We start from the raw sequence: 23,041 nt of genomic DNA on the forward strand, positions 1-23,041 counted from the left end.
AATCTCCAGAAGGGTGGCTATTATTCTGACTTCTGTTGTCCTGGGTTATTTTGCCTGTTTTTGGCCACCCTAACTCTTTTATGTTTGACTTTTCCTGTCAGTGATTTTTTTTATATTGATGATGTTTTTGTGTGTAGCTATGGTTCATTTTATTTCACCACTGTGCTTTTTTCCGAGTATTCATCTATCTTTCCTCTGTTGATGGACATCTGGGTTGAGTAACTTTTCATTTTTTCCCCATAGAAGGAATACTAACTCAATAGGCTTTATTGCAGAAGCCCAAGAGTTGTTCTATACTAATTGATTAAGACACACGTTCTTTGTATGGTGGGAACAAGTACTCACAGGGGCGAACAAAGCATCTACAATTAGGTTGTTGAGTACACTCTATCGCTCTCTACTTTTCTGTCTTTTTATCTTCTCTGTTAAGCTCTGTAAATGATTTGCTGTTTAAGCTGTATTTGAGAAGCCACAGAATGTCAAAAACCGTGCCTCACAGACTAGTACAAGGCAGAACATTGTTTCTCAGGATACTGGCATGTGTGCTGAGGAAAAAGTCCCTTTTCCAGGATTCTGGGTTAAACCAAGTTCTATAGGTTTTACTCAATGTAGGGAACATCAAGAGTGAAATATAGAGCAGATACAGCATTTCCCACACTTGGGAGACCACATCTTTTTTCTTTCCGGAGAACACATAATCATCTCCCAGAATTGAAGCTTCCAAAACTCAAAATGGCAAGTTGTATCCAACTGTACAGACTTAACTGTGAATTATGACACCTCTTCCCAAAGTTCATATGTTAATACCCTAACCCCCAATGAGACTATAGTTGGAGATAAAGCCATTAAGAAGGTGATGAAGGTTAACTGGGCTCGTAATGATGGAGCCCCCCTAGTCCAATAGAATGAGCATGCTTATGAGAAGAGGGAAGACTCCCAGAGCCAGCTCACTTTCTCTGTGCTTAACAGAGGAAGGGCCATGTGGGGACGGAGTGAGATGACTGCAAGACAATGGGAAAGGCCTCACCAGACAACACTTCTGGCACTTTGAATGTGGACTTCCAGCCTCCAGGACTGTGAGGAAATAAAAAATGCCACCCAATCCATGATGGCTTCTTATGGCAGATCAGGCAAACTGGCATAAGCTCTAAGTAAGGTTAGAGTCTCTTGACTTCCTACTTTTGCCTTCCAGTTCCCTGTAACGAAAAGGACATCTTCTTTTGGGGTTAGATCTAAAAGATCTTGCAGGTCTTCACGCTGCTGCCGCTGCTAAGTCACGTCAGTCGTGTCCGACTCTGTGCGACCCCATAGATGGCAGCCCACCAGGCTCTGCCGTCCCTGGGATTCTCCAGGCAAGAACACTGGAGTGGGTTGCCATTTCCTTCTCCAATGCATGAAAGTGAAAAGTGAAAGTGAAGTTGCTCAGTCGTGTCCAACCCTCAGCAACCGCATGGACTGCAGCCTACCAGGCTCCTCCGTCCATGGGATTTTCCAGGCAAGAGTACTGGGGTGGGGTGCCATTGCAGGTCTCCGGCAGGTCTTCATAGAACTGTTCAATTTCAATTTCTTCAACGTTAGTGGTTGGAGCACAGACTTCAATTACTGTGATACTGAATGCTTTGTCTTGGAAACAAAATGAGGTCATTCTGTCATTTTTGAGACTGCACCCAACTACCACATTTCAGACCCTTCTGTGGACCATGAGGGCTACTGCATTTCTTCTAAGGAATTCTTGCCTGCAATAGTAGATATAATGGTCATCTGAGTTAAATTCACCCATTCCCATCCATTTTAGTTCACTGATTCCTAAAACATCAATGTTCACTTTTGCCATCTCCTGTTTACCACTTCCAATTTACCTTGATTCATGGACCTGACATCCCAGGTTGCTATGCAATACTGTTCTTTACAACATCCGACTTTACTTTCACCACCAGACACATCCACAACCGGGCGTTGCTTCCACTTTGGCTCAGCCTTTTCATTCCTTCTGGAGCTACTCCTCCACTCTTCTCCAGGAGCATATTGGGCACCTGCCAGCCTGTGGAGTTCGTCTTTAAGTGTCTTGTCTTTTTGCCTTTTCATATTGTTCATGGGGTTCTCAAGGCAAGAATGCTGAAGTGACTTGCCATTCTGTTCTCCAGTGGACCACGTTTTGTCAGAACTCGCCACCATGACCCATCTGTCTTGGGTAACCCTACAAGGTGTCGACTAAAAAGATACACAACTTGAGAGTTGCAAGTTAAGTTTTATTGGGGGCAAAATGAGGACTGCAGCCTGGGAGGCAGCACCTCAAATAGCTCTGAAAGACTGCTGCGAAGAGGCAGTGGGAGGAAGTTCAATATGTAAGGTTTCGGTGAAGGCAGAGGTCAGTACCATTAAGCCCTTATTTTACAAATGGTTTTCTGCTAGTCACAAGGATGTGAGGTCACCATGAAGGGATTTAGTGCTTTTGTGGAGATGACTGAGATCATAAAATCAGTTCCTAGAAACATCCAACTATCTACAGACCTGTCCTACTAGATTCCCTGGAACACAAAGTGCCTCATTCCACCCTGAACTCCCTCAGGGGGTGTTGAAGGTCAATAGTCCAGTCTCCTCTGAGGCGGACGGCAAATGCCCTTGCTGCTCAGTCACTGGCAAGGCTCTTGGCAAGTGGCCACTTTGTAGTTGACAAAGGCATGGCTCATTGTTCCACTGAGTTAGACAAGGCTGTGGTCCCTGTGATCAGTTTGGTTAGTTTTCTGTGATTGTGGTTTCCATTCCATCTGCCCTCTGATGGATGAGGTTGGGAGACTTGTGGAAGCTACCTGATGGGAGGGACTGGCTGTGGGGAAAACTGGGTCTTGCTCTGGTGGGCAAGGCCATGCTCAGTAAATCTTTAATCCAATTTTCTGCTGATGGGGTGGAGCTGTGTTCCCTCCCTGTAGTTTGGCCTGAGACCAAACTATGGTAGGGGTCATGGTGATCTCCTCCAAAAGGACTTATGTCAGCCTGCCATGCCTCCCAGGACTGCTGCAGTCAGTGTCTGTGACCCTGCGGCAGGCCACCCCCACCTCTGCCGGAGACTCCTGAACACTCAAGGCCAGTCTGGCTCAGTCTCTTGTGGGGTCACTTCTCCTTTCTCCTGGGTCCTGGTGTGTACAAGGTATAGTTTGTGTCCTCCAAGAGTCTCTGATTTCCCAGTCCTGTGGAAGTTATGTAATCAAATCCCACTGGCCTTCAAAGTCAAATTCCCTGTGGGTTCTCAGTCCCTCTGCCCTTTATTTGAAAAAGAAAAGTGATTTGCTCTTTATTTTCTTGGGCTCCAAAATCACTACGGATGGTGACTGCAGCCATGACATTAAAAGACACTTGTTCCTTGGAAGAAAAGCTATGACCAACCCAGAGAGCATATTAAGAAGCAGAGACATTACTCTGCTGACAAAGGTCCATATAGTCAAAGCTATGGTTTTTCCAGTAGTTGTGGATGGATGTGAGAGTTGGACCATAAAGAAGGCTGAGCACTGAAGAAATGATGTTTTTGACTGTGGTGTTGGAGAAGTCTCTTGAGGTCCCTTGGACTGCAAGGAGAGCAAACCAGTCAGTCCTAAAGGAAATCAACCTTGAATATTTACTGGGAGGACTGATGCTGAAGCTGAAGCTCCAATACTTTGACCACCTGATGCAGAGAACTGACTCATTGGAAAAGACCCTGATTCTGGGAAAGAAGGCAGGAGGAGAAGGGAACAACAGAGGATGAGATAGTTGGACGGCATCACTGACTCAGTGCACATAAGTTTGAGCAAGCTCCAGGAGATGGTGAAGGGCAGGGAAGCCTGGCGTGCTGCAGTCCATGGGGTTGCAAAGAGTTGGACACGACTGAGCAACTGAAGAACAACAAAAGGTTAGTCATCAAAATCAGGCGCACGTCCAGGAAATGAGACAGCTAATCCTCCCCAGATTTGTTTGCATCACTTTTCTTTCCCATTTTCAAATTAGTTGCAAACTGGATACTCTGCCTATTAGAAGAATGTGGCAGTTTCCCCTCCTGGTTTCTCATTAGAGCAAAATAAATCTGCACAAACAAGACACTCATATGCTTAATTCTCTCCATAAAACTGCCACTAAATTGAGTTTTGCATTGTTCACGACTTGCGTGGCCCTACAAGTTTAGGCCACTCACTCTTTCCTTTGACAGTATTTGTTATCCCTCAGTTAACAGTGATGGATTTTTATTGCCTTTCTTCTGAGGGGACGATTTATATGCCTTTTAATTTGTATGAGTTGGACTGCATCATAAATGATCCAACCTCTAAATTCCAAAGTTAGGTTGCCAAAGAGATGGCCTTGTTTATTAAAATCTAATTAGCTGAAGTTTTAGAATATCCCTGAGTGGGTTACTGAATTTCTGTCTTTGTCTAAACCTAATAAACTTCAAAGCTCCAGCTGGCTAGAGTTAACCACAAAACACCAACCTCACTGTGAAATTATCTAGTTAGCTCTTCTTTCAGTCCTTTTCTCCAAGATGCAGGCCCAAGGATCTTTTCCCAAAATATGTTGGCTATCGTATTTCAGGGAAAGGTCAGGGATTCCTCTCTTGATTAGTTTTTATTTGAAGAAAGCAATCAGGTGCTATTTGTTCCCTGGATGAGAAGCAAGAGGAATCTGTACTTGTTATTAGTGTTACCCAGCAATGGTCAGAATGTCCTAATTATGTACCACTTCAGGTCATTAGCTGACAGAGTTACATGCCATCTATACACTGCTTGTATACATAGGCCAGTCATGAGTTTTGCTTCCAAAAGCTTGTAAAATAATGTTGGCAAATTGATTACAGACAGATGTTATAAAACCTAATTAATTCAGCTCACAGTATATAAACAAAATCTAGTTTTGCAAACTCCCCAGCTTCTATCCTATTGCTTCTTCCAGTTCTCGTTGCAACTTCAGAATAGGGGTTTAAGGCTAGTCTCTGCCCTTTCAATTCCCATTTCATTATCAGCCACTGAAAATTTTTTTCATTGCTCTAAAGGAAATCTTTGATATATGTCCACCAATGATCACCATAATGATATACCTAATTTCTCCAAAATCACTGCAGATGATGACTGCAGCCATGAAATTAAAGGACACTTACTTCTTGGAAGAAAAGCTATGACAAACCTAGACAGTATATTAAAAAGTAGAGACATTAGTTTGCTGACAAAAGTCCATATAGTCAAAGCTATGGTTTTTTCCAGTAGTCATGTATGGATGTGAGAGTTGGACCATAAAGAAAGCTGAAGACCAAAGAATTGATGCTTTTGAACTGTGGTGTTGGAGAAGACTCTTGAGAGTCCCTTGGACTGCAAGGAGATCAAACCAGTCAATTCCAAAGGAAATAAACCCTGAATATTCACTGGAAGGACTGATGCTGAAGCTGACGCTCCAAAACTTTGGTCACCTGATAAGAGCCGACTCATTAGTAAAGACCCTGATGCTGGGAAAGATAGAAGGCAGAAGGAGAAGGGGATGACAGAGGAAGAGATGGTTGGATGGTATCACCAACCTAATGGACATGAGTTTGAGCAAGCTTCAGAAGATGGTGATAGACAGGAAAGCCTGGTGTGCTGCAGTCCATGGGGCCACTGAGTTGGACATGACGGCGACCGAACAACAGCAATAACTTTTTATATACTAGACATCTTTGCAACATTTAACATAATTGAATTTTTCTCCTTGAAGATCTCTTCAGGCTTATATTACTCACCATTATTTCGTCTTTCTCTCTCCCAAATTTCAGATCATTTATTTTTCATTTCCTTGGGTTATCCTTCTTCATTCATGCTTAAGACCAATAGCTGTCTTAAGCCTCTTTCCATGGGTCCCTTCTGCCTCTCATTAGTCCAAGTTCCGAGAGATGTTTTGGAACTTTGTTTTTGTTTGGACCATCTCATCCTAACAAGTAAGTGCTTTTACTTACTATAGCTAAGACCTTTTTCACATATTTACACCTCACACCATCTTCAAGATATTGATAACATAAAAACAAATATTGATCACCTTAAGGGCCCTACAGATTTCAGAAATGGATAAAGGAAATCACTTCCACCTTCAAACAAGTCTTTTTCGTGCACTAGGGGAGCAAAATGCACTGCTGAGATGAAGTGGGATGACAAAATATGTCCAAGATGATGTGATGTCTGCAGAGAAAAGAGTGTGGTGATAATCAATACGAGAGTCATTTTTATGGATTTGTGTTACATGAAGGGGGCTGAAGAAATGGTAATGGAAAGAAAAAGCAGTCATCCTTAGCTAAAAGAAGAGTGCTTCTATCATTGAAAAAAAAAAAAAAAGCTACCTTTTAGAGTGATCAGATCCACAAAATAAAAATTCAGAGTGTATTGAACTTTCTTCTGAGGCCAAATTCATCAGAACCAATACTCTTGTAAGTAATCTACTTAGGAAAAAACTTAGGGGGTGGAGAGTTTGATTGTTGTCTTTCATGATTGTGAAGATCTGTGGGAACAGTGAAGGAATACTTTACACAGAAAATAAATCATATGGAAATTTGATGTTATAGAAATTGACTAGGTTTTGGATTTTTTTCATGTTCAGGGAAGCAGTCATAAATTAGGTTACTTCTGTTGTCTTGGAGTTTCAGTACTGGCTCCAAGGCTGTGAACTCGACTAAGTGGTCAAGTATCCCCACATTCTAAAGCAAAGTAGAGCTCTGACTCAATTATCTACCTCAAGTGACATACAAGAAGTCTAAAAGTTCCTGGAGAAGAGACCAATGGGAAAGATTTGTTTGCAGAGTTGTTAGCATATTCTGTCAACCTCCAACCACCCCACCATTATGGGAGAGGAAAAGGGCAGCTTCACAAGAAGGAGTCAGAGAGCTCAGTCCATGATTGCTGGAGCTACAGAGTACAAGGCTGACTCACAGCAGCCTGAAGTCTCCCTGACTCGCTTCAAGGTGAAACGACGCCAGCCTGTAGTCAACAGCCGCTTTCAGAGTTCAGTGAGACAAGGATGCAGGTTCTAAATGTGGAACCTGTAGGAAGAAGCCAGCCACAAGCTACCTTGAGAGGAAAGACCACTGAGCCAGGAAGAAGACTGAGAAGGAGCCAGGCCAAAGCAGAGGGGAGTCAGAAGTGATCAGATTTGTCTGCACTTGTCTGTCGGTTAGAAGCAAATCTCTAGGAACCCTGAAAGAGCCCAGAATATTCACCCTTAATTTTTTTATTTTTTAAAAATTTATTTATTTATATTAATTGGAGGCTAATTATTTTACAATATTGTAGTGGTTTTTGCCATACATTCACATGATTCAGCCATGGGTGTACATGTGTCCCCCATCCTGAACCCCCTTCCCACCTCCTTCCACATCCCATCTGTCAGGGTCATCCCAGTGTACCAGCCCCGAGCACCCTGTCCCATGCATAGAGCCTGGACTGGTGATCTATTTCACATATTCACCCTTAATTTTTAAAGATATCTTTAAAGAGCCGGTAATAGTGAAGATTTTCCCATTGAGGACTTCTGAGATGCCAAGGGTTTGCCATTAATTGCTGGAAATGAAAATACGTGGACTTATCAAGGGTGCCACACATCAAGTACCCCATCCTTACCTGTCATACAACATATGAGGCAGTTTACAGAAACACAAGGAGGGCTTCCCTTGTGGCTCAGTGGTGAAGAGTCTACCTGCCAACGCAGGGGACATGGATACAATCCCTGATCCAGGAAGATCCCATATGCCCCAGAGCAACTAAGCCTGTGTGCCACAACTACTGAGCCCACATGTTGCAACTACTGAACCCCGTGAGCCTAGAGTCTGTGCTCCACAACAAGGGAAGCCACTGCAATGAAAACCCAGGCAGCACAACTAGAGAGACGTCCCCGCTCGCTGCAACCAGAAGAAAGATCGCACAGCTACAAAGACCCAGCACTGCCACAGACAAGTGTGTCATAAATAAACAACAATTGAAAAATAAAAATACAACCAAAAGTAGTCATTCACCAAGCTTCTTAAAAGTAGACACACGGACACTTGAGGAACCCTTGCTTAGGGAAAAGAAGAGTGTAAAAGAGACAAAGTAAACTGTAATAGTTTACAAACTGGTCTTCAAATTAGTGAAACAATTTTCCTCTGATAAAATAATAGATTTTCATATAATTCATAAGAACGAAATAGAAATTATTGTAGTAGAATTTGAGAAATGTAAACATGCATTTTCTTAAATTCTACAGTGGGGAAGATTGGTCTTCTTTTCCTAGTTCAGCCACTAATTAGTTGAATACTTTAGAGCAGGCATAGTTTTATTCCAAATCTGTTACCTCATCTGAAAAATAAGGGTGATAACTAGTCTCCCAAACCGTATGTTGGATACTGTCCTAATAGTTTCTGGGGAAACTAAATAAAACCACAAAGCCCTCTCCCCAGAGAGCTACCAGTAACCCCATGCCATTGAAAAACAGACCAAACATTTATGTTTTAAGCCACATGTTTGTTTGCCAAATTTTTTCAGATGATTACTATTTGTTTTCTATAATAACAAAATTAACAAACAAAAGTAGAATAAGAACTACAGGGAAAGCAAAACTATATTTTCCTCCACCCATCTTCAGCTCTTCAGTTGGGGTCCTTAAAACTAGCAAGAGAAAGACAAACAGAACATGTTTGTTAACATGTACATCGTTTATGTACCTATGGAAGCACCCAGTGATGAATAACCGAAGCAATAGTTAGACCTTGGGCTCATACACCATCTTAAGCCAAAAGACAAGGGGTTCAGGGCTTCTGGGTTGGGGAGGCGAGTTATGAGAAAATGACCAGGGAAAGCATGGTAAACGAGAGTTGTTTAGTAAGATTTGTTATGCAGGTTTAAGTCAGTATCTTCTTCACTGAAAAAAGCCATTAAGAGCCCTTTTATTCCAGGTGCAGGAGAGAGACATCTCTACAAACAAAATTTTCCTTTACAAAAAGAAAACTTGTGTCCTGTGTTTGGAGTTTTTCTTGAGTCTACTGATCTCAGTGGCCTTTAGCTCAAAATACTCTACATGGCAAAGAGGCATATTTTAGAGCTGCATATTCTGATACTCTTCAAAACCAAAATATATATAACTTACCTATGTAAAGAAACAATGGCCCAGATAAATTTAGTAACTTACTTTTACAGACTCAGAGTTGCAATCAGACTCCTGTCTTTAAGATTTAATTATTTCCCCTGTATTAATTATACATGAAACGTCTAATTAAATACTACTTTCTAAAGAAAAAATAAAACTTCAATTACAGAAAAGAAATAATGAAAGTGTTATAAGAGCTTTCAAGGAACTCCAATTATAAGAAAGATCTCTTTCTCATTGCTTAGCATTGATAGTCAGCACATACTGAAGACTATTGCAGGATTGTGCCTACTCGACTTCTATGTTTATTCATGTATTTGTTCAGTCATGAAACATATGGAATGAGCCACTTTTAGGTGCACTGGTATTTGGCTTATAAAGTTGCAGGAGACAATATATCTGGCCTCAGGGAACTTGCATTCCAGAAGGAAAATCAAAAAAGAACAATTTGCCTAGAATCCTGAAATGGTTACAAAGACTTTCTAAGAGATTCTAAACTGAACAGATAATTGTCATGCATTTACAAAAGGCCTAAGCTATTCCCACTGAAAAGGAGTAATTGAATTTGTAATTACTTTCATTTCATAGGGGACATATTCCGGAATTCTAAAGATCTAATTGTGATGGTTATTTTAATTGCTTTGTAGAAAACACTACCTTACATCCATTGAGGAAAGCACAGTAGTCAGTGGAGATTGAGGACACCATTAGAAGTATTTTTAAAGTTCTACTTTATTGTGTCTTGGGTGGCCTCACACAGCATGGCTTAGTTTCACTGAGTTAGACAAGGCTGTGGTCCGTGTGATCAGATTGGCTAGTTTTCTGCGATTATGGTTTCAGTGTGTCTGCCGCCTTATGCCCTCTCGCAACACCTACCATCTTACTTGGGTTTCTCTTACCTTGGTCATGGGGTATCTCTTCACGGCTGCTCCAGCAAAGCGCAGCCGCTGCTCCTTACCTTGGACCAGACCACCTGACCTGCCTCTTGAGAAACCTATATGCACGTCAGGAAGCAACAGTTAGAACTGGACATGGAACAACAGACTGGTTCCAAATAGGAAAAGGAGTACGTCAAAGCTGTATATTGTCACCCCTGCTTATTTAACTTCTATGCAGAGTACATCATGAGAAACACTGGGCTGCAGGAAGCACAAGCTGGAATCAAGATTGCCGGGAGAAATACCAATAACCTCAAATATGCAGATGACACCACCCTTATGGCAGAAAGTGAAGAGGAGCTAAAAAGCCTCTTGATGAAAGTGAAAGAGGAGAGCGAAAAAGTTGGCTGAAAGCTCAACATTCAGAAAACAAAGAGCATGGCATCTGGTCCCTTCACTTCATGGGAAATAGATGGGGAAACAGTGTCAGACTTTATTTTTTGGGCTCCAGAATCACTGCAGATGGTGACTGCAGCCATGAAATTAAGACGCTTATTCCTTGGAAGAAAAGTTATGACCAACCTAGACAGCATATTGAAAAGCAGAGACAGTACTTTGCCAACAAAGGTCCATCTAGTCAAGGCTATGGTTTTTCCAGTGGTCATGTATGGGTGTGAGAGTTGGACTGTGAAGAAAGCTGAGCGCCAAAGAATTGATGCTTTTGAAGTGTGATGTTGGAGAAGACTCTTGAGAGTCCCTTGGAATGCAAGGAGATCCAACCAGTCCATCCTAAAGGAGATCAGTCCTGGGATTTCTTTGGAAGGACTGATGCTAAAGCTGAAACTCCAGTACTTTGGCCACCTCATGTGCAGAGCTGACTCACTGGAAAAGACCCTGATGCTGGGAGGGATTGGGGGCAGGAGGAGAAGGGGACGACAGAGGATGAGATGGCTGGATGGCATCACCGCCTCAATGGACATGAGTTTGAGTAAACTCCGGGAGTTGGTGATGGACAGGGAGGCCTGGCGTGCTGCAAATCATGGGATCGCAAATAGTTGGACATGACTGAGCGACTGTACTGAACTGAACTGACTTTATGTGTATCAGATAGCTGTGTTGTTTATTTCAGCTTGTAATGAGACAGCCTCATGTGCACTGTGAACAAAGGCATTGACTTCTGATCCTGATTTTTCTAAATGAACATAAAGGAACTGGGCAACCTCCTCCATGTGATGGTAGGCCTGCTATTTTAAGAGCATGTGATCACCTCCATGGAGTTGTTTCAAAGATGTTAGGAATATTCCTCTTTCTGCCCAGTCCAGCCTCTATCATTCATAGACATCTGATTTTCAAGAGCAGTCTTTTGCCTCATGAAGGCATCACTTTAATTAAACATGAATGAAAAAAAAATGGTTTGTCACATTATTCTCTGAACATGGTTTTAATAGGAGTGAGGACAGAGGAAGAATGAAAGCATTAATATCCTATTAAAGGAAAAGCAGTGGATTGCACTTCTCTTCCCTGGGAAGAGAAGATATAGAAAGATGGGGTTCTGGAACAAAAACAAACAAACAAAAAAAGAGTAAAAATTCTCACTTAATTCAGAACAAATATCTTAGCTAAAACTGTCTGCAACTCTGGGTTTCCCAGGTGGCTCAATGGTAAAGAATCTGCCTGCCAATGCAAGAGACACAAGAAATGTGAGTTCAGTCCCCAGGTGGGGAAGATCCCCTGGAGAAGGAAGTGGCAACCCACTCCAGTGTTCTTGCCTGGAGAATCCCATGGACAGAGGAGCCTGGGGGGCTGCCGTCCATAGGGTTGCAGGGGTGGGACACAACTCGGTGACTAACCCACCACCCCACCCAGGAAGATAGGTCTCGACTCCGCCTTGTTTGCACTCCTTCTACCCATCTTGTGGTTGCTTTCTATATCTGCAGTCATGAAAAATCTTTGCCGCTGGTCTTCGGGTCATTCTCATGGACAGTCAATCTGGAAATAGTTGTTACTTTGCTGTGCCCATGAAGGAGGTGAGTTCAGGGTCTTCCTGCTCTGCCAACTTGGCCACATCCATCTGACCTGCTTTTTCTGAGTATTTGTTATGGAAAAAGTAAAGTCTACTTTTCCTGAAATGGCAATCCACTCCATACTGGAGTCCCTGGAATTGCAAAGAGTCAGACACGACTTAGGGACTAAACAACAGCAGCAACGTTTTCCAAAGTAGCACGGGAATGGCTATTAGGAGATATAAGGGATCCAGAGGAAAGATACAAAGACTTACGGGTAATGTGAACATATTGTTTGAGCCAAAAATTGCATAAAATACTCCCAGAAGTTTAGAAACAGTCTTTGAAGATTTGATGCTATAAAGTACTGGCATTTCCAGGAGATTAGAGTTGCAAATGGTGACAGTTGAAGAGAATTTTACTTTTAGGCTTGTCCTGGTAAACCATGCATGTTTGGTTTTCGATGAATGAGATACAGTTCCTATTTGAAAGGTAGTTTGGGAATTTGCCACTGACCCTTATTCCTATCCCCAGACCCTGGCACCCATTAATCTACTTATCTTTACGTGTTTGTCTTTTCTGGACATTTCATATGTACAGAATTATGGCATATGTGGTCTTCTGTGTCTGACTTCTTTCCCTTAGCATCAAGTTTTTGAGGTTTATTCATTTTGTGTTGTATGTGTTAACACTGTATTTCTTTTATTGCTGAACAATGTTCTGTTGTATAGATATAAGTTTATCCATTTGCTGGTTGATGGGCATTTGGGTTGCTTCCACTTTGAGGCTATTGTCAATAAAGCTTCTGTAATCATCTACCTAAAAGTCTTTGTGTGGACATACGCTCTTCTTTAGGTAGATACCAGGAATGGAATTCTGGGGTCATATGGTAAACCAATGTTTAACTTTTTAGAAACTACCAAACTGCTTTCAAAAGCGATTGTACCACTTTACAATCTCATCAGTGATGAGTGATGATTTTAGTCTCCTCCAATCCTTCTCAACACTTGTTATTTATCTGCCCTTTCTACTATAGCTACCCTGATGGGAGTAATGTGGCATCTCAGGAGACTTGTAATTTCATGTCTCTAATGACTAATAATATTAAGTATCTTCTCATGTGCTTAGTTCCCATTTCTATGTCTCTTTTTGTGACATCCTCTGTAGCTAAATCTTGGACTTCCTGGATTCTTCCAGAAATTTCTGCCGAGGTGATTCTGTGATGGGAATACGTGAAAGTTCACTGACTAATTCTATGTGTTTAAGTCACCAAGTACTTCTAAAACTTCACAAAGCAGGAGGATTCTTCTCTGCTAGAATTATGGAACGTACTCATAGTGTGGTCACTTTTATAACATCTGGTAGAAAAGCAAGCTTATAATTGCAGAAGCTTAGACTGTTCATTTTCCTTCGGGGTTTTTTGTTTTTGTTTTTTTACTGAGCTGAGGGCAAGACCAATCTGCCCAGAGGCTTGTTTGCTTTCTCAGCAGGAAAAGAAAAGAAAGCAAGGAAGGAGCAGCAGAATAAGACAGAATTCCTCAGGAAAATAGTACTGAAGTAAAAGAACCGTCATGCCGGGTTAGAGAAGCAAATTCTGTAGAATCAAGTTTTCTTTTAATAACAACACTAATAAAAAGGTTACAGGAGAGTCTGAGTCCAGGGCCTATTGCAAATGCATGATAGAATTTTTTTAGTGTACCAGCCCAGCAACAGATGTAATTAGATTATGCTAACATGATAAATAGTTACTGAATATCTCTCTAAATTAGATTGACCTCGATCGTTAAAGATCATAACTTTCAATGAAGTCTTGTTTTGCTTGCTAAATAATTTTCACGCTGGTGCTAAGATAGAAGTCTTATAGGTGTTTGGAAGGGAGCCTCTTGAGGTCTCAGTTTATTTTCTATCCACTCACACATCAGTTTTTGAAAGTGGGTTATGCTGCAGGAGCACACCAGACGCTTGGTGCTAGTCAAGCCACTTTATTGCCACCCGTGAATTTGTTTCTGCAACCAATTTGTTTCCAGTGGAGTCGACTGTTTTGTGAGTTTGAAACACAGCTGTTTGTGGCTTTAAAATCTCTGGAGCCCCATTTATATCCCTTATCAAAAATGATTGAGAAGGTAACTTTATATATATATATATATATTTTTTTTTTTTTTCTCAGCTGATTATTCTGTCCTATTTTCTTGGTTTAAGGAGTATCTGAGGGTTATTGCTACAGTAGTCCCTCATCCGAGATTTTGCTTTATGAGGTTTCAGTTAACCTCAGTCAACAGTGATCTGAAAGTATTAAGTGGAAGATTTCAGAAATCAACAATTCAGTTGTTTTACATTGCACTGTTTTGAGCAGTGTGATGAAATCTGATGACATCCTTCTGCATCCGCTTAGAAAGGGAATCAACCCTTTGTCCAGCATGTTTCACCAAGATGGTCACTTATTCGCCTTCTGGGTTATCAGATGGACTATCATGGTATTGCACTTCTGCTGTTCATTTTCCTTAATAATGACCCCAAAGTGCAAGAGTAGCAATGCTGGCAATTCAGGTATGCCAAAGAGAAGCCAGTAAGTACTGCCCTTAAGTGAAAAGGCAGTGATTTAATAAGGAAAGAAAACCAGATGGTGAGGTTGCTGAGGTTTATGGTAAGAATGGACCTTCTATCCATGAGATTGTGAAGAAGGGAGAAGAAATGAGTGATAGTTTTGCTATCACACCTCAGACTGCAAAAGTCATACCACAGTGCTTAGTTAGGATGGAAGAGGCATTAAGATACTGTATGTGTGTGTGAGAGGCCACACTCACATCTTTAGAATGCTATATTGTTATAACTGTCTTATTTTATCATTAGGTGTTAATCCCATATTGTACCTCATTTATAAATTACTCTTTATCACAGATATATAGAGTAGGTATAGGTAAAAGCTTTCAAATTGTGATGCTGGAGAAGACTCTTCAAAACTATGGTTTTTCCAGTAGTCACATATAGATGTGCGAGGTGGACTATAAGGAAAGCTGAACGCCAAAGAATTGATGCTTTTGAACTGTGGTGTTGGAGAAGACTCTTAAGAGTCCCTGGGACTGCAAGGAGATCCAACCAGTCCGTCCTAAAGGAAATCAGTCCTGAATATTCATTTGAAGGACTGATGCTGAAGCTGAAATCCAATCCTCTGGCCAGATGCGAAGAACTGACTCATTGGATAAGACCCTGATGCTAGGGAAGATTGAGGGCAGAAGGAGAAGGGGACAACAGAGGATGAGATGGTTGGATGGCATCACCGACTATGGACATGAGTTTGAGCAAGCTCTGGGAGTTGGTGATGGACACAGAGGCCTGGTGTGCTGCAGTCCATGGGGCTGCAAAGAGTCGGACATGACTGAGTGACTGAACTGAACTGAGAAGACGCTTGAGAGTTCCTTGGACTGCAAGGAGATCAAACCAGTCAATCCTAAAGGAAATTAACCCTGAATATTCACTGGCAGGACTGCTGCTGAAGTTGAAGCTCCAATACTTTGGCCTTGTGATGCAAAGAGCTGACTCATTTTAAAATACCTTGATGCTGGGAAAGACTGAAGGCAAAGAGAGGGTGGTAGAGGATGAGGTGGTTGGATGGCATCACTGACTCAATGGACACGAATTTGAGCAAACTCCAGGAGATAGTAGGACAGGGAAGCATGGCGTGCTGTAGTCCACGGGGTCTCAAAGAGTCAGATATGACTTAGCAACTGAACAACATAGGAAAAAGCATAGTACATATAGGGTTCAGTACTATCCATGATTTCAGCCATCCACTGGGTGTCTTGGAACATATCCCTGTGGCTAAGGGGGATTTGTGTATTAGCTGAATTGTAACCTTTTGTAAACTTCTATGTACCACTAAAGATGGTGATTAGTTTGGGGTCTGGGGTAGTTCTAGATCACTTTTACTAAGTATGTTGATGGTGCAGGGGCTGTTTGTGAATATAACATTACAGTACCTTCGAATTTACTAATTATAAATAATTTTCTCAACATTTCAAGATAGCTAAGTATATCTTTAAAAGTACATTTTCACTTCACCTGTAAATGAAAATAAAAAGGGTTTTGAATTAACATAGTTGCTTCTTGGTTTTCTTCTGTTTTGCTCTTCCTCTCCATCCCCCACCCCTTGGAAAATCCTTGATTAGGATCCGGATAATCTAGAACTGAATCCAGACACTATGGTTATTGAGCTGGTGACCTTGGTCAAGATAAATTATCTGATTCTCGTCAGTTGAATGGGGATAATGACGCCTCTATGGAAGAATTGATTTCAGATTAGATGCTGCCTACAAGAAACAGTGTAGTGTACACAGGTGCTCGGTGGTAGATACCCTATTGTTGTTATTGTTTCCTATGAATTAGAGCAGTGTTCCTAGTTTTGAGCCTTTTCCTATTTTTCAAAATTTTTGAATACATATTTATAAATAAGTATAAAAATAAGACATAACATTTTATGTTCAATATAAAACAAAATTTTTAAAAATGAAATAAAGTTAACATTAACATTTTTTCTAAAATAGTAATAGAAATTAATCATTTTTGCCTTTAATTGGTTTTATAGCTGTGATGTGATTCAGTTCAGTTCAGTCGCTCAGTTGTGTCCAACTCTTTGCGACCCCATGAATCACATTAAATACATATTATTTTATATAGTCTTGAGTTACTAATTTGAAGATCTGCCTCTATTGGTTTTTTTTCATTTTGACACTTGACTTTATTGGCTATCACAGTTGAAAAGTATTACCTCAAGGTACATATAACAAACTAGATAAAAGTATATTTTCAAATGAATCGTGATGTTAATTTTTCAGCTTTATTGACCAAAAATGCAAAGGTTTTGATAAAATGTAGTAAATTTCTGTCATCTCTGAGTTAGTTTTATTTGCAAAGTAATTAATGACCCATTTCAGTATTATAAACTAAGTCCAAAATCCATTGGAACTCTACATTTAACAATTTATTGCATATATTTTAAAACTATGTTTCTAAGTTGTAGAAGTATATAGATATGTAAATTCTTATGAGATTATGCACAGCCTGTAGGTAGACGCTTTACCATCTGAGCCACCAGGGAAGCCCACACATATCAATTTTGGCAATAATATTACATAATGATTGGAATATTTCCAAGCATTTGTTTTCAAACTACTCTTTTATTAGCACAAGATTTGTTATAAAGTAGTCACTTTCTCATTCATCATAAATGAACTGACAGTACCAAGTATCAGGTAAAGATGTTGAGCATCCTGACATGTGACAGTCACGTAGTGCAACCTCAATCAAAACATTGATTATTAATAAGTTCTAAGTTATTTCTCACTGCTGTTGCTGCTGCTGCTGCTAAGTCGCTTCAGTCGTGTCCGACTCTGCGCGACCCCATAGATGGCAGCCCACCAGGCTCCCCCGTCCCTGGGATTCTCCAGGCAAGAACACTGGAGTGGGTTGCCATTTCCTTCTCCAGTGCATGAAAGTGAAAAGTGAAAGTGAATTTGCTCAATTGTGTCCAACTCCTAGCGACCCCATGGACTGCAGCCCACCAGGCTCCATCCATGGGATTTTCTAGGCAAGAGTACTGGAGTGGGGTGCCATTGCCTTCTCACTGCTAGAGTGAATAAATGTCAGCTTAAATGTTCCCCCCCACCGCCACCTCAAAGATAGTCTCATGTCCCTTCCCTAACCCTACACTCAACTGTGGGATAAGTTGCACATTAGGCCACCGTGATTATCAGTAGGATATTTGACCAATCAGTTCCCAAAGGAAAAATGGATACTGATGATTTGGAATAAGAGTTGACAGCATGTTCTTAAAAGGCCAGACAATATTTTAGGCGTTGAGGGCCATATGGTCTCTATCACAGCTACTCAACTCTGCCAACATAACCTGGAGACACCACAGACGATATGTAAAAAAGAAAGAAAAAAAGAAAATTTTTTTTAAAAATTAGAAGTTTTATTTCAGTAAAATTTTACATATGGACACTGACTTTGATTTTTATGTAATTTTCATACGGCATAAAATATTGCCCTGCTTTGGATTTCTTTTCAACTGTTTAAAACAAATTTTAAATAGCTTATGGTCCATCCCAGAAAAAGGAACAAGATGAATTTTTCTCAGCTCTTATCTTGCAGATCCCTTACTTAGATGATAAAGAACTTGTAGAGAATCTCAGCCTGACATTCCACAGGAAGGTACATTATTCCAGTAGATTGTCAGATTATAACGGTGTTTGCATTTATTGTCCCTCAAGAAACACTAAATATGAAAATTTAATAGCAAAGATTTTCTTCCCTCTCTGACATAATATTAGCTGATAGAACTTCTAATATAAGGAGTGAAAGTGTTAGTCACTCAGTCGTGTCCAACTCTTTTGTGACCCCATGGACTGTACCCCACTAAGCTCCTCTGTCCATGGAATTCTCCAGGCAAGAATGCTGGAGTGGGTAGCCACTCCCTTCTCCAGGGGATCTTCCTAATCCAGGGATTGAACCCAGGTCTCCTGCATTGCAGGCAGATTCTTTACTGTCTGAGTCACCAGGAGGTGGGCTTACAAATTATTTGAGGCTGGACCATCAGTAGCTGCAATGTCAGTAAGAGCCACAGTGCTTTTCTGCATGATCCTGTTCTCATTTGATTTTTTTTAAAAAGTTAACTTTATCTTGGAAACACAGACATAACCAAAGCAGTGGAAAGTAAACTTGTCTGGGGTCCACTGGCTAAATTCTGTGACTCCTTCCTGGGTTTCTGTGGGTCCTGACACACGAAGGAGCGTGTGTTCAGTGACGTTCTAGAAAGTCAGAGGAGCCATTAACTGCTGCTAACAGCACAGCATTTTGGAGGCAGGTCTCCAAGTTTGCTTCTCCTCAACTGCCAGCAAGAGAGGCAACTGGCAGATCTTTCACCTGTCTACTGAACTCTCTCTCTCGTTCTTCTGTCATCCAAAATCAGTTGTCTCTCCTGTGATCAGTTGTACATACAGTTTCAAAATTCTCATTTACATTTAGGCTGAACAGTGCACAAAATCATGCAAAAAGATAAATCTGTGGAATGACTTGATCCTGTTGTGCACCTCCCAGCCATCCAGCCCCAAGTCAGGGCATCTCTCAGCCACAGCAGTACAAAAAGAGGATGAGGGCCAGGCATTTCCTGCCAAGGTAAAATCTGTCCTGCCACATAACTCACCGTGGCTCCATCCCCAAGAACATCTTGTGTATTTCTATGCTTCATCCTAGAGTCAGTGCTTCACAACTAGCCTTGCCCTCTCTCTCTATTTAGGGTGGGTACAGGGTTGAGTTAGGAGGCCTGAAACAAGATGGCAAGATAAGCATAAACAGGAGGAGAAATCCAAGAAAAAAGCCAGGTTGGGCTTGCATCTAAACTCCACTCCTCATTATAGATGGAAATAGACACTTAGTGAGCACCTGCTCTGTGTTGGAAACTGAAAGTCTTTTGGTTGTTAAAATAAACAAGAGATGAAGGAACAAAAAGTGTCTCTTATTTAGCTGATGCACAGCAGGAGAGAAAGCAATTAAAGAGACAAGGGTATTTTTTTAATAGGGCTTTGTTTCTCATTTTATGCAAGAGATCTCGTTGACTTTGTTGAACTTTCGATTCCATGACAGCAGCAAACTGCACGCATGCTCAGGTGTCCGATGTGAGTGCTTCAAGTAACGTGGTAGGCTACACTCAGCCTGAAACAGTATGCTGTGTCCTGGTTGTAACTCCGGAAAGCAGGGCGTCAGTTCTGTTTTCCAGAAAGCAAAGAGGTCACAGTTGCTTCTGAGCCATGAGTTGCAAAACCACCAAGTGGAAGAGAGGAGCAACTCTTTAACTGTGGTTCTCTGAGCTGTTATTGGAATGTGCTCATTTGTCGGACAACTTAAACAATAATCAGAAAAGATGTGTTTCTAACGTAGCCTCCTCATGTGTTTGTCTTTCCTTGTGATTCAGGAGAAAGGATGCTGGTTTCTTATCCTACAAAGATCACCTGCCCGTCAGCCAGGTGGTGGTTGGAGATACCGACCGGCAAGGCTCAGAAGCCAAACTGAGTGTGGGTCCCCTGCGCTGCCAAGGAGACAGTAAGTGTGCCTGCAGTGGTGGCTTGCACCTTCTTATCCATTTTAAATAGTGTTTCCTGGCAAATCAGAGGTTGGCAGAAAAACAGATTGCTCTTTGGTATAAACAGAGCCAAATAGAGGGCTAAGTAGACCTTAATACATAGAGGAGGGTGACAGCTAAAATGTCTCCAGTATTGGAGCCTAGATCTGGGCATAAAGTGTGGACGTTCATCTTTCTTGTATATTTGTAGGTAACGACTGTGACTACCTAAGTTTATGGTGATATAAGCAGCAAAGCTAATAGCATAAGCAGCACTCAACAGCTGTGATTCCACTGAGTGCTGCTGTTAATGCCATTAGCATGACTATTTATATCACCATAAACTCAGTTTATGGTGATATAAATAGTCACATTATGGCTTAATGTATCATTGTAAACTCGGATTATGGTCATATAAAGTTTGACATTATTGCTATCAAGTTTCATCATCATCAGAGCTTGATGGTCCCTTGTAAGCCAAAGAGTGTTTCTGTAACTACATCTTGCTTTCGAGTTTCGGCACCACAGAAAGGAATTTGAGGCTGCAGGAAGTCAGGGAGTGAGAGCAGTGATCCCACCTAATTAAGGGTACCATCAGGATTTTATGCTTGGTGATACCCTTCAGTGTGCTTTATGTGCAGTCAGAGGGAGATGGTGACAGGTTGCTATGGGGATTCTGCGATGAGCATCCTGGGTCTCATTTCCCCTCTTCTTGTTGGCACACGTGATTTGGGCTACCCTTCTGGGAGTTCTGTGCTTTTGTAATTGTGTGCAGGGCATCAGGAGACCTGGATTCTGTTCCCTGAGTAACTGACTTGCCTGGAGACTTCAGGCAGATCCCTCTTTTTCTCAGCTGTGGTGCTGAGAATACCACCCGCATCCCAACTTCTCCTGAGGAGGCCATAAAGATTTTAGTGCCCGGATCTGGAGTCCTCCTAGCAAAGCATTCTGTGAGATGGACTGTAATTACCGCTTCCATAAATAAAGGGAGAATTAGACCTACTCAATATAATAAATTCTTGCATCCATTCAAGGAGGTGTCCTAAGGAATGTAACGATGCATACTCAGCTGCTTACTGCTTAGTACGTCAAGGCTGTCGGCAATTAAACCACACGATGTTCCAGATACAAAGGAGAGATGGAGCCTGTTCTGATTTTTCTCTTCTTACATACAGAAAATAAATGCACTATCCTTAAAATTAAATTGGTCAAAAGAACTTTATCATGCATTTACTAGACAATAACACTTCTTTTGTCTAGTCAACTTTAACAGAACTGTATGATAAGAAATTAGTTTCAACTGCTTAAGAAAAAGATATTGACATAAAATAATAATATAGATGCATTTTAGACATATTTTGAGAGATGGATTATAGTGTCATGCTCAAAATAGGCAGATTCTCATGTGCTGTCCAGTGAAAATCAGTTTCTTTTTGTCATAATTACTCATTAATATATAAAGATATTCTCACTTATCAATTCTAATCATGAAGTTAGCTTTGAATTAGATAAGGGGTTCCCCTTAAGTAATGAATTAGCTCAATATAGTTATGAAATCCAGCTTCTGCAGATTTTTGTTACCATTCTTAAAGAAAAGATCCCAGCTACATTAAATAGTATATGTGGGAGTATATTAACAGTTTGTAGCTAATATTAGCGTGTTTGCTCATACTAAATCAGTCCTCAGGAAGAACTTATTAAGTGTCTGCTATTTATCTAGCACTTTACTAGGTATTCTGTGAATTAAAAAAAAAAAAGTCATGTTTTGTGAAAAGCACATACAAAAGTATTGGAAAACACAAGATGTTTGATAATTTAATAGATTTGTGATGTAAAAGTATTGCAGCTGATGCTGAAGAAAGAAGTGATACATGTTTCAGGAAGACTTTATATTTAAAGGGGGAAATAGCAGAAGTCTGGTGGTCAGTGTTCATTTGTATTTTTCTCCCAAGGCTGTTGCTCTTAGAAACATTCTTAGGACGGTTGATAGACAAAGAGCTGTCCTGCTCACTGACACTGTATGGCCTCCAGCTTCTTGTAGGACTGCAGCTTCATCAGTACTTCTTAATCCATATTTTACCTGATATTTCATGCAAATAAAAGCACAGTGAATCTTTAATTGCAATTATGTGGAATAGTTTTGTGTCCACGAGAGAGAAGTCTTCGGTTTTTGCAGGCAACTGGCAATATTCCATACCTCGTACCTGAACTGCCAAGTAGCAGTTAGCAGTTTTGATGCCCACCTTCCTTTTCAGAATGTTCTAACGTGGACCCAGTAATGACAAAGTGCCCACATCATATAGCATTTCCCAGGTTTTACTCATGTGTGGTTTCCTTGGATAGAGCCCCCTGTGAGCTGGGTAAGGTAAATATTAGCCTTCTGTTTTACAAATGAACAAAATATTTCTTTGAAAATGTCATTTAAGCAACAAACTTCTGTGCCCCCTCACAGCCTCTGTGAGGCTCCCAGAGGAAAGACAGGGCAGAGAATATACACAGCCTCCTCTGCACCAGGTCAGGCTTGTTTCCTTGTCTCCATTCACATCTCTAAGTCTACGGCAGAAATTAAATTGTCTTAAATATATGTCATCTGGGTCTCTCCCCGCTGGCACCCAGTTACCAATACTGCGTGAATGTCAGGGGAATTAAATTCTAATTTGTATAACTTGAAAAGTGACATCGTACATATATCCTCTTGTTTGTAGAGATTAACTCTGTGTCATTTACTGAAGTCTGTGCAAAGCTACAGTTTAAAAAACCAAATCTGCTGCTGAGGAATGTCTTTCTCTATTTGAGAACTTGAATGATGACAGCCCTCAGAAGCTCTGTCTTGAATTAGGTCTGGTTCTATCCCCCCAGCCTTAGAGAATGAAACAGTTTTTGTGGGCTCTGACCAACCGTTTCGGCAGCTTCAGTTGATTTCATCATGCCTGCTGAGTTTCATTTTT

The 23,041-nt window shown here is 41.0% G+C and overlaps 1 protein-coding gene across 1 annotated transcript in view; it reads left to right on the top strand.

Moving 5' to 3' along the window:
* The window catches only part of CNTNAP2 (contactin associated protein 2), a 1,656,810-nt gene that overhangs the window by 1,221,843 nt on the left and 411,926 nt on the right, over positions 1–23,041 (top strand). Inside the window, exon 15 of the mRNA XM_052638430.1 lies at positions 19,947–20,074. Within this exon, the coding sequence (XP_052494390.1) occupies positions 19,947–20,074 (128 nt within the window). The remainder of the gene's footprint in view (positions 1–19,946; positions 20,075–23,041) is intronic.

The sequence above is a fragment of the Budorcas taxicolor genome, chromosome 4 (genome assembly GCF_023091745.1).
Source record: "Budorcas taxicolor isolate Tak-1 chromosome 4, Takin1.1, whole genome shotgun sequence".
NCBI lineage: Eukaryota > Metazoa > Chordata > Mammalia > Artiodactyla > Bovidae > Budorcas > Budorcas taxicolor.